General features: G+C 45.7%; 1 protein-coding gene across 7 annotated transcripts in view; it reads right to left on the reverse strand.

The window, feature by feature from the left end:
- Positions 1–328: 328 nt before the first annotated feature.
- SEMA6C (semaphorin 6C) overlaps positions 329–12,828 on the reverse strand; it is a 471,162-nt gene continuing 458,662 nt past the window's right edge. For all 7 annotated transcript variants that reach the window (XM_069649822.1, XM_069649813.1, XM_069649807.1 and 4 more), the window contains one exon: positions 329–3,656. In XM_069649822.1, the coding sequence (XP_069505923.1) occupies positions 2,407–3,656 (1,250 nt within the window). In that variant the 3' untranslated portion in view covers positions 329–2,406. The remainder of the gene's footprint in view (positions 3,657–12,828) is intronic.

A 12,828-nucleotide genomic window follows, 5' to 3' on the forward strand; every position in this document is an offset into this window, starting at 1 on the left:
TGGAAAATCTAAAATATACAGCCAAAACCTGACATTCGAAATACCCACATTTGCGGAGGGGCTTCTTAAATGTTGACACTGCTGCTAGACGCATGATCTTTCCCTCATACATTAAACACAGAAAGGTGTTCCCCCAACTCCTACTTCCCCACCCAACATAGCAGCATTCGGAGAAAAGGAGACATTTCAACATTCTAGAGTTATATTTTTCCATAACGCTTCTTCGTCCATTGACAAACCTCCTCACAACAAACGTCCACGGCCAGTTAAGCCACTACAATGCTTGATCGCAAGAACACTTGTAAATAAGGCACACACATACACAAGCCAGTGATTTGGTTAATTTAGTTTGAAACTGTGACCAGGCACCTTTCGTTCTCCATTTTCTACAATCGCGGTCCGTGGTTAAGTTGTGTCCTGCTAGCCAAAATCTCCTCCAGTAGCTAACTGCTTCAGTTTGGGTCTAGGTGGAGCAATAATGGACTTGATGGGTGTCTGAGTCGGTGTATGTGTGGATTACATAAAATCTGGTTACATGCATCTGTGTGACGCCAATATCCCACTAGATGCGTCTAGTGAGCCCTATGTCTGGATTGGTGTGCATGCCTGGATGGCCCACATAGCTGATTCAGTTAATTTGGGGTCCCCCATTCCTGGCTCAATGCATATTGAGGAAACCCTATACCTTGTTAACATGGTTTTTGCACAAATGTGCTGCAGAAAAAAAGTCACCCGAGAGTCCCAAAAAATCTGGCGACGTGTTTTGGGTGACCACTGACTCTTGTTGGCCACATGTCATTGTGGCTCTAAATCCGTTTCCGCGTGGTTTTGGATGAGCCTCATCTAGGTGCGTGTCTAAATGGCCCACAAATGGGGGTGATGGGTGATTCCATATGCGATTGCTTGTTAGTCTGGGTGACCCTAGATCATGCTGCTTGTGTTCCTGGGTCACCCCCACATCTGGTTGCGAGTGTGTCTGTATCAGGATGGGTGTGTCAGTGATGTCATATCTAGTTGGGTGTGGGACTGGGGAGTGGTGTGGTATAAGGGAGGCCATATTTGGATCACTGGGTTTCTGGGATAACCACAGCTCTGATCACATGCTTGTCTGGGTGGCCCAAATATAACATTTGGTAGGTGACTGGTTACTGAGGTGCCTCTCATCTCTTGTAGCATCCTGTAGTGGTCACATGGCTTTACACCTTCCTTGGTGATTCCAATGGATGGCTCCTTCTCACTGGGCCACATGGTTGGAATCCCCACCCAAGAAACCACGTCTATGGATCTAGTATGGGACAACAGGCTGGGAAGAAAGGAAAATATAGGTCAGTACTGCCCCACGCTGGATTGGTCTCTTTTGTACGGTAGGAGTTGTGTTTTTTCTAAAATTGTTTAGGATGCAAGTATTCTCAGGCTGGCATCATCCTACAGCATATCTTCCTATTAAAATGTCCATGTTTTCCGTACTATTTTTACTTTTTTCGCCCTACACAGTAGGATATATCTCCTCCTTTTATATGGAGTTACATTGCGATCGATGTGTATGTATACACATACATGTGCATATACACATATATACATGGTGTAAATATAGAATCCACAAGGTTCAAGGTGTCCTTTACGCCATCACATTCCTGTACTAGTGTCCGCACGGTTCAAGTTTGCTACTGCTTCCCAAGACAACGTGTCCGACAGCGGGCAACCCATGGCATGTTGTATTTCTGAGCACTGAAAGACTTCTGATCTGTCCCCTTTTTACAACATCTACAAACACAACAAACCAAAGATAGGCAATCAAGGAGGAATCCCCTCAGGGCATGAAGACACCATGAACTGATGAACCTGGGATGGACCCTCCCACTGTCACAGAGATGTCCTTTACGACCAAGTTGTTTAAATTTTAAAAAAGTTTCAGTAAAATTGATAAACTCATAGAGGTGATCAGCGATGGCTCTCATGTTAGTCGCGTTGCAATGTGTGGCCTATTGAATTTCCAGGCCTTTCCTCCATCTTACATGATCCTATTAGGTTGTTCGCGGCCATGGGCAAGGAAGTGCAGGCTTTAGAGGTTCTATCCACTTCTGTGTACTCTAAGGCTCTGCTTTTCAAGACAATAAGCCAATGGGACACAATCTGCCCAATACCATCTTGATGAGCCACAAATGCAGACGTGTAGCAACAAAGCAATCACTGAGGAGTATCCGACGGGACATCATGTCCAGTCAACCAACAAACAGCCAACATCTCAAGGTAGATATAGGTTGCGCTGCCAAACAATGCACTCCCCTGCCCTACTCCGGGGACCCGAGTGCTGCACTCAGGCAGACCACTTTGAGGGGTGTTCATGGCTGGCAATGCAAAAGAAAAAAGCAACATTTCTCCACCGGAATCCTGAAATGAAGTGCTCTAATAGTGGAATTGGTTCCCAGTCTTCACAGGAGATGAGGGCATGAACATTGGCTTTGGCGGAACATCTGGTTTCAGAGACGCCGTTCTCTTGACCGCATTCCTCGAAAGGGGACCTTGCTCAGGATAGCTGTGCTGCCTGGACAAGAAGACACTGTGTGGCTCCATGGGTATTGGCGTGCCCGTCGAGTGCATGCGCTGCAGCAGCATGGCGGATGGGTGCTGTCTGCCACCTTGGCTCATACTGTGATGCCTCGAGAGTATGCCCCCCCCAGGACCGATGTTCATGAGTTTCTGTGTGGAGGACAGAGAGTGTCTCTGTGAGGGGTGCCTGGACTGCATTTCCATACAAGCCTGGGGCGACACATCAGGGGGGATGTCCAGCCTTCGGGGTAAGCTATCCCGTGGTAAGGTCGAGGCGCTGTAGTAAGGAGCGCTCTCAGTGTCTGGGATCTTAGGCTGAACTCGGTTGGCAAAGGACATGTGAGAGTGGGGGCTTATAGTCTGTGGTGTCATTGGCACACTGCTCACCATTTTCCTGGGAGAACCATTGGTTTCATGGAGGTGCTTTAGAAGTTCATCAAGGGTTGTCACCTCCACTCCCATGGGATGATATAGCTGAGAGTGTCGGACCATTACTCGTTCCGAATTTGAGATCTTCTTTTCATCCGAGTAACTGGTCAAGGAAGACTCACACCCGTAACTGCTTGGAAGCGCCATGGGGTTGGAGAACTGGAAGGCCGGAGAGCTTGACACCGGGCTGTGGAACATGGGGCTCTTCACCTGACTCTCCTTGGCATTGTTGCAGTTTTGGTTCCTTTCCCATTGGTTGCGGATAGCCTTCATGTTTTTCATGGGAAGTTCAGGCGTTGACTCAGGGGTAGGCAGGCCAGACAATTCAGGGTGTGGCTTGACACCCTCCTTGGTGATTCCGTTGGATTGCTCCTTCTCACTGGGCAGCAATGTGGTGTAGAGCTTTGGCGAAGACGTGTCCACCATGCCGTCCTTGGACTGGCCATCCAGCAGGCCATTCATCTTGGCTAGACTCCTCAAGGACAGTGGGCGTTGGATGCTGGACTCGGGATCTTTGTTGCCGTGGCTGTTTTTATGAAACATATGATTGCAGTAACAAGAAACGAACAGCCCAGATAGGAAAGCACCCAAGACGAAAGCCACGAAGACGCAGCCAATGAGGAAGGTGAAGTGGACGCTCTTTGTAGCTTCTTTTAGCCCAGATTCCTGTCTGACACCTGAAAAAACATACAAAGAAAATAACAAATTCAGACAATTGTATACAAATGCAAATACAACCAGTCACGATAAATGATTCTACTGAAAAATAGGTAGGGTTCATCAGTCACTTTTACACATTTTGACAATCTGACTGTTGAAATAAATACTGGAATTGACTATTCGGACTAGAATAACACATACTTGAAATGACATGATCGGTTATTTATAACGCGCTTAATACCCAGAGATTTCTAAGAGCGGACCCGGGATCGAACCTCCAAGGCGAGCATGTTGCCCCCGAGCTATCCTCTCGGTTTGATCACCTGTCGGGACTTGTGTGTGTGTGTGCATGTACAAGAAACACTCAAAATCAATTTGTATTTCTGAACACGTGCTATGGAAGCCACTTCCCAATATTCACCCAAAATCATGCCCAAAAAGATTTCTTACATATGTATATATATATAATATCTTACAAGATATAAAACATATATTACTCATCTGGTCATGTATGAATTATTAATATGCTCTGGATGTTTAAATAATGTTTCCCTCATCGCCAGCCTTTCCTTCAGGATGGAGCTATACTGCTCGGTCAGCACCCCCATTGAGAGTGTACATGTCGTGCAGTTTCTGTCACGGTCCTCTAGATTTTTATTTTAGGAATTTCGTTCATGAGATGCGTCCAACAGAACATGGGACAATACTGTGAAATTGCATCACAGCAACATCTGCTTCAGCGAACACTGCTGTGTGGCCTCATTGGTGCGAATGGGAGACATGTGGCTGAACTGAGTAAAGGAAGGGAGAGGACACAGGCCTGGGAAATGTGGAATGGGTGGGGGCACGACCCCAGGGTGGAAACTGCAGATCTGGGCACAGAGAATTCAAAAATGGGACCATGATTGGTGGGTTGTGGAGTTTCTGGGGAGTCCTAGGAAAGCGCCCACAAAGCCTGCCCATGCAGTGGGAGATTCACAAACCAATTGCATGTGCAAAACTACTGAATGGCAGCCGGGCAGAAGAAACACGTGGTGCCAGCACACTGCAGCCCAACTCTAGAGGTGACGTGGAGTGTATTATAGCTTTCAGAGTAGATAGGAAACCTTGACAAAAAGCCCAGAAATGGCTTCTTTAGGAAGGTTTTCCTGTTGAACCATAGACTAGGTGGGCCGCTTGCGCTCACCACCAATATAGAGAATCTACTCATACCAATGTTTTGTATCACATTGGTTTACAAACGTTCTTTACATTTATCAGAATCCCCCCCAGTGGTCTTTCCCATCCTTCTGCAGGATCTCTGGGATCTGAAGATCTGTGCCTCAGTAGTGTTGGCTGCTCCTTCAGCTCACTTGGAAGTGCTGGTTCGTCTCTGCAAAAAGCTTCCTAAGCCTTGATCTGGAAACCATTTGCTGCTGTAAATTTGTGGCGCCTGAGCCTAGTCTTGCTAAGCTACAAGACTGCTCTGCTGTAGGATATGTTGCCTTCAACTTTATGACGTGCCTTTAACACAGTTGTACTCAAAGTGAAATATAGCCGACCCACTGCGGGAATTGTAAATCAACATGCATTATTAATTTGCATTTGGCTGCATTCCTGGGCTCCTTTAATGCTCACACCAACAACAAGAGACTGGGGGCTGTGCTGTGATCTCCGCCCCCCCCACCCCTGACGTCATGGAAGGAAACATCTGTTTAATTTCACGTGCAGTGTAGATTTTCCCCTTTCATTTCACGCGACCCAACAATGCGTTAAGTCATTTCCTGCTCGCTGTCCTCCATAAATCACCCCGTTTCTGTTTAATGGAGGTGTGTAGTGTGTTAACATATGCAAATGTCTGCACTGTGGAGATGGGCAGAGCCTCTACATTGACCCGCAGAGAACTTCATCCGGATGAAGTACCAATTCTGCCTGATTATGCGTTTGGCTTTGCACAACAGTTTTTATTCTGCGGAAATGCAGATTTCAAACTTCAGGCAAAGGTTCCTGAGGAGCAATTGGGGAAAGATGTCCTGGGTCAAATAGAGGAAAACCAACCTTGATTTGTGAGCATACTGCATGGTAAGGACAATATGTGAGAACGCGTCATAACTCTGGAAAAGAAACAAAAAGCTGATAACTGCGTTGTGGTGGGCTCACGATGCTGGGAAAGTGTGGGACGAGTGTCCCGACCTATCTGTGACCCTGGATAGGGTGAGCTTTGGCCAAAGCGACCCGAGGGGGATCGTCCCGCTCTTCTCTGGTTCTATAGTCAACGTGCTCTACCATATCAAGATTTCAAAGTAATTTCTACCACCCCAAAGAACCCCGGCAAGGAAGCGCGATATCTCCATTACTGTTCATAGCTACGATGGAGCCCTTGGGTTGTCTTCTGAGAAATGAAGACATATCAAGCAAATAGCTTGTGGTGGGGCTGATCCAAAACAGCGTCTTTTTACAGACAACCTCATACTAGTCTTAAAGGACACCCCGATGAGTCTGGCTTCTCTGATGGATAACAGGGAGGCAATCTCTGAAACTTCAGCATGTAAGCTAAATCAATCAACGTCAGCGGAACTCTTGTTATTCGCCTCATGGCAAAAAGATCTGTTTTATGCCTAGACCTTCAGGCGTTGCAGCAAAAAGATTAAATATATAGGTATTTTCTTGACAGCAGAAGTAGCTGAGATGACGGTATTCAACTTTGGTAAACGAATGAATGCTCGAAAGCAGAACTGATCTGGACAGACTGGTAATCGTTACATTCTCGCTGTGTGGCCAAGTGAAAAACATTGAGTCACATTGAGTGACGCAAAGAATTGACTAAATTGCCCCTCAAGGCTCAGCAACAGTTATTCAAAGAGATTTTGCATGCATCTACAAACCATTCTGGGGGGCCCTCAGGCTAGCATTGCGGAAGCGCACCTGCCCATAATGACAAGGCATGAATGACAAATTTGACAATTTGACAAATTATCATCTAGACTTCAGATTACATCACATCTGCAAATCGATTTGTAGAATAGACTACGAATGGTGGTTGGCTGGATCATTGTAGCGATTGTGTCTGAAAACATGGAGGTTGGTGACAGACATCACGCAGAACCATGCTGCTGCGGTAGCATAGCAACAGAGTTCATATGTGATCGCTATGGGGCCTCCTGAAAACTCCCCTTGAACTTGCTGGTCATGCACATCCTGTCTCCCAAGAGTACAAGCAATGCAGCTGACCCAACACCACCTGTGATTCATAAGCTCTGATACCTGGAATTTGGTGAAGAGATCAAGCCTTTGTCTGGGGTTTGGTGTTGTCAGAAAGTCGGATTAGCAGTGCTTAAGTGCAGCATTTCAGATTAAATAAACTGAACAGCAGAAAATGTTTAATAGTGATGCCCCCAAGAGATGCAAAATCATGCAGGACACACCACGATGGGATTTTGCTATAGGACACAAAAGTTGAAGAGCATTTCAGAGAGGATCAGCCTTGCTCCGAAGGAAGAAAATCCATGATTGACATGTGTGGTTTCTTTGGAGACAACCAGTAAAGTATACACCTGACTAAACCAAAGGAGATCTGTACATTTACAGGCGTGATGCAGGTTACTGAGGCGGCACTGAGTCTTTGAAGTTATCCACAGTGCCTGATATTGAAGACTTCATCAATTAACTGCTCACATTGTCCTCCCATGAATGTGCCGTACAAGTACAAACAAATCTCACCTTCAATGAGATCCGGTCCCTCTTTTTGGAAGGGTACCAGCGAAGAACGACCTGAAACGACTTTTACTGACCCATTTCACTGACGCTTTGACTTACTTGGCACATTTACCTCCCCCCTTCCCCTAACAAACTCTTGTCCCCCCATCCACAACTCCTCTCCAAAGTAGTTCTCGAAGCTTGAACATTGAGGACAACAAAACGTGCTCCATTTCTGATTCCGTGCCCTTCTGCCAGTGCTAATGTCTTCACTCCTTTGAGCTAGGATTTCATTAAAACTAGAGGTTTAATGACATGGCACATTTTTAACATGTCTAATGTTGTGTTAATTGGTCAACATTTTTTCCGTAAAACTTGGAAAATGTTTCATTGGCCCCAAGTTCTTGAAGCTTTCCAGTTCTTCCTTGCAGCAATCGAAGAATTAGGGACTAGATGTTGAGTTTCTAGCTTTGAAACCAGGACACCTCAGTTCTCATCGCTACTTCTTCATTTGACCCAAATTAGGTGCTGCTGGTGTGAGGAAATTACTGCTGTTCTACGACAGTACAGGGATGAGTGGGGGCTAAAATAACATACTCAGCCTCACATTAATACTAAACCAGTAGCTTTCCCAATTGTTGAGGTGAACAAGGCACAACCCGAATGGTATACCTCCTTCGCCTCTTAAGGTAGCCTGCTGCAGGCTGGCTACACTCTCTGCAGAAGTGGATGTGAGCAGGTAACAGTAGCAACCCAAACAGCATCATTCCAAAATAAAACAATGTCCAATCAAAGCGCTATGATAGGACATTTAAGAAAACAAAACATGTGCACAACTAATTACAAAACTAACACTCCACCCCTGTTGGAGACAACAGAGAATGGCAGGAGTCGATGGGCAATCGGCTCGGCAGCAATGTCTGAATGAACAATAGGTCTATGGCAATAAGTAGAGAGTTGGGTCTTACAAATCATAAGTACGCAGCATGCCGCGTCCACAGGAAACACTGAACGTGGATTGGCTCATTTCTGAGCCATACCACAGTGTAATCCCATTGACGCACTTGCGTGAATCCCGCGCCGGGTACACTTTCTTTTTTCTTTTTTTTCCTGACGACCATAGAACGAGAGAAAGTATCACACATAGTCCCTTCGCCCTTTTCCAAGGTGGCCAGTTTCATTAGCACGGAGCAAAATGGCGCCCTGTTGCTCCGTGCTAAATGAAGCAGTATGTGCGTTCTAGTGTTCCTAGAAACAATGCATACCGCGACAAAACCTTTTCAAACGGCAAAAGAAATGCCGCTTGAAAATGTTTCATCAGCCATTAGTGTTCCGGGGCTGCGAACTCAGGAAAACTAGTTTCCTGATCCTGCAGACGCGGGAATACTAATTCCCTCCTTTGAGTCTGAGCTCTGTGAGGTGGTCTGGCATACCTACATAAATGCTGTTACGTAGATTATTCTTGAATGAATCAGGGAGAGGACGCCCAACACTGTGTGCTAAGGAGAGGTAGAGCATTATCTGTGGTAACACCAACAGGAAGCTTCCTGGCCTCCACCCCCTGTGTTTCCATTCCCTTACTGCCACAATTGGGCACACCGTAGGCTGAACGCTACTTGTAAGTGTTACACAGATAGTGACTATTTCACCAGATATGCATGACCGTAGAAGCGACTGCTTGCAGTGTTGAATTATACACCTCATCACGCTCACTAGCAAGCCTGGGCTGAAGGATACACATGTTTAGCAATGCAGTTTCCTGCATTATTCTTGAAGCTAGACCCTCAGATCTGCAAGCTTCCTTGTAGGCATCTTGCTTGTGCCAATGAGTAGTCCCTGCACACTAACTTTCCTGTGTCCTCTAAGCCTAAAACTTCCAGTGCTTTCTTCCTTTGCTGTGCAGAAATTGATATGCAGATCCAGGTCTTCCTCAATGCTAGACCAGCCGTATTTAATATTGTTCTCTGGTACTTGTTATGTCTTGAGTTAATTTGTTAATCTGGCTGTTGAATACTTCGTGGTTGTTTAAATTCTGTAATTCCTTGTGTGATGGTCTGCATGGACCCGCTTCAGCCCGAGAAGGATTCATTGTCAAACAATGCCATTTAGTTGGGCAATAATATCTATTCTGAGAGCTTTTCGAAAAGTGGAATCTGGCGTATGCCGCTGTATAAAAATATAATTTTTAGGCTGGCATGTGATATCTAACAGATAATACATGGGCTACCATGTTCTATTTTGAGTCACTTGGGTTTTATGGTGTGCTATAAATGATCAAGGACAGCTTCTCAGTACACGGAAAATCTCTCGCAGGATAACTCTCGTCTGCCACCAGATCTTCAAGTAGGCCTAGTCATGGACTATAAAGTACCACTGGAGCCTGGTCCTTGGGCACTGGGGTGTGTCCATGATCAATAGTACCCCAACACTAGCTTCTTCATGTAGACATTCTGAAATTGGAGGGTATTTTCAGTTGAAGATGGACCCCATTTGGATGGACAACACTATTGCAATTCTTTCTCTGAGTAAACTAGCGGCACTAATGTACATAATTTGTGCTCCCTAAGAGCGGACATGTTAACATGGGTGCTTCGGCATCATATGATATTTTCAGCAATTCATCAGACGGTGCTGAAAACACTTAATTTGTCACCCACGGGCGGGATCTGACATGCTTGGCGGCTTCTCGATTCTTTAGGAGGCGGGGACGTCCCAGTGCAGATCAGCTTGCTTCCAGTTAGGCAATGTCACTCCATACAGGAAATCTCACGCCTACATCAGATGGGGCAATTCCTTTACACCTTTCCTCTACTTACCATAATCCAAGGTGCTGGTAAAGGATTTCTCCCGTGCCTCATGATTCGGGTGGCTTCTCCTTTGGACAGCTTCTTGTGTTTGTAGCTAGTGGTGGATCCCATGCTCTCATTTTGAGCGACAGTGAGTTGTTATTGACCCTCTGTCTTATTTGCGGAGTTTGACTGTTGGATCCCGAGGCGATGACCTGTAATCTGGGTCCACCGTTACATACCTATGGATCAGTGGCTTCCCGGAAGGAAGCTTGAGATGTGTCAAGCTGCTAAAAAGAAAGAAATCAGTACAAGAACAAGCCGCTCGGGTTTTGATGCTGGGCCAAGGCCAGCGTGCCAAAAGCCTTTTTGATGGTTACTCATCTTAGTGTTTCTTCTAACAGTAGTTCTCACTGCCCTTCCTAAATTTTAATCTGCTAACCGTCCCCATTTCTGTTTCACTTTCCTTTGGTATGGTAAGAGAAAAAAGGAAGGACCTGCTGGGGGCCGCGCATACTGGGCTCCCTTTTCCTAGCTTCGATTTTGCAGCCCAGTGAGAAGTGATTGTGGCCTGCAAATAGAAAACAAGCATTGGCAATGCCAACAGTTTGGGCTTTTGTGTAGGCATGGGAAAGGTACTTGACAGGCACAGCCATAATAGTATTAACTGGCCATTGATGGTAGCAGATGCAAAATGGTGGGTATACCTGGGGATCTACTAGCAGTGCCTGGTAAATGCCTAATACTTAAACACAAGCCAGAACTGCTGGCTTTGCCAATGCTTGTTTTTTAACGGGACTTCAGTGAAGTGCTTACGTGGCTGTGGGTTTAAAACTCCAATTAAGTAATTAACTCTCAAGACTAGTTTGAAAGAACACTGGCAGGCACGTCCAATGCAAAGATTGATGTTAACGCTTGCTTAAAGTGCGCTCAAAGAGTCCCCATGAGGAGGTGTTTTGGGCGGGGAGTTTTAGGAGCTGGGTGGGAATGGTCATAGGGATTAGCATGGCCATGGGTGGGCAAATACCCAGACAACGCCCACAAGCGGTGTGTCCCTCCACATTTGCCATTTCTCCATAACCTTACTCTAATGCGATAGTTTAGGTTTATAGGTGTCGCAACTCGCAAGCTACACTTAATAGCCCAAATTAATAATGTTTAAAGGTCTAGTGGTTTATAAAGGTCAACATTGTGAAAGAACTCCAAGACGGCACTACAGACCCATAGCGCATGCTACCGGTCATGTTATCCATCAGATATTGGTAATGTTACTTCTTAAACCATGTTGCTAGTGTAATATGTCCATCGCTACTTCGCTGGGTTCTTCTACCTTGCATACTCTGCCTAAATTCCTGTTGTCAGGGTGGACTGGCCAATAGGGAACTCTGGAGATTTCCCCGTAGGCCTCTGCACCCTGGGCCTCTTGTGTGGTAACCTCTTTATTTTCTCTTAGGAAAGGGGTTGGGCTTGCTGAACATGTGCAAGATAGGGACACTTTGAACATTCTTTCCAGGACCTCCTTTGGTTCCCAGTCCACCCCTGCCTGTCGTTATGGCTGTAGTGCCCTTGGAGTGAAAGACTGCATTGCACTGCATGGCAAAACACATGGAGCCTAAAGAAAAATAAGCCCTTTCGACTGAATATTTTATAATGCACAAGAGAAAAGCATAAACAATAATTGGGTTGTGACATCACGTCTTTCTAAAAAACGTGGAAAATATTCCAGGACCTCAAAAATATACACTAATATTACACAAAAAATGTAGCCCTATAGATTTTACGGGGGATATTGGCTGGCCATGCATTATCCTCCACATCCATCAAGGAGAATATGAAGGCCCGGTCCAGCCGTAGCAGTCTTCGAAAGGTAGTGGGAAAGAATAATGCTTCCCAGGTGGTCCCGCTGCAATAAGAGGTGAACGATGTGGATGAAACAGAAAAATAGCATTATGACATGGATGAAGCATGAAATACATATACATTCTCAGATACAGAGTTCAGTGATGCTGACGGGACATAAACACAGGACAACGTTTTATGAAGACATACGCATGAGTGCACAAAACCAAACAAAAAAAGCACGACACGAGCAGCCTATTGCAGTGCACTACAAGGGCAGCCATGTTATAGTATCTCTGGGCATGATAGCGACAGCCATGCTGGTTTATTGCAGTGCTTGATGGGGCGGCCATGTTATACTATCTCTGTGAAATGCAGGGGCCGCCATTTTTCATTTTATGTTGAATCTGTACAGGGACAGCTGTGCCGTCTTATCTCTGCACAATGTGTGGGCAGCCATTTCATCTATCTGAATGCCACAGGAACAACCATGTTATTTTAGTGCAGCGAGCTGTGGGACAGGCATGTGATCTCATATCTGGTGGTTAAAAGGATAGCAATGTTATCTTATCTCTAGTCATTATAGGGACAGCCCTGTTATCTTATCAGAGTGTACAATGGTACAGCATTGTTGTTGTAGGTCTGGTCTTTAACGCCACCGGCTTATCTAATTGCAGTACGCTAGGGGGACAGACATGCTACTTCATCTCTGGGCACCCTAGTACCACATTATACTTCAGTTTGGCTCTCTGGTGAAAGCCATGGAACCTTATCTCTGAACATCACAGGGACCACTGCATTGCTTTATATCTGGGTAATTTAGGGACAGCCATGTTAACCAATCACAATATACTTTTGGAACAGCATTGTCGTCTCATTACTGGCCTTT

The sequence above is a fragment of the Ambystoma mexicanum genome, chromosome 1p (genome assembly GCF_040938575.1).
Source record: "Ambystoma mexicanum isolate Mex_15411 chromosome 1p, UKY_AmexF1_1, whole genome shotgun sequence".
Lineage (NCBI taxonomy): Eukaryota > Metazoa > Chordata > Amphibia > Caudata > Ambystomatidae > Ambystoma > Ambystoma mexicanum.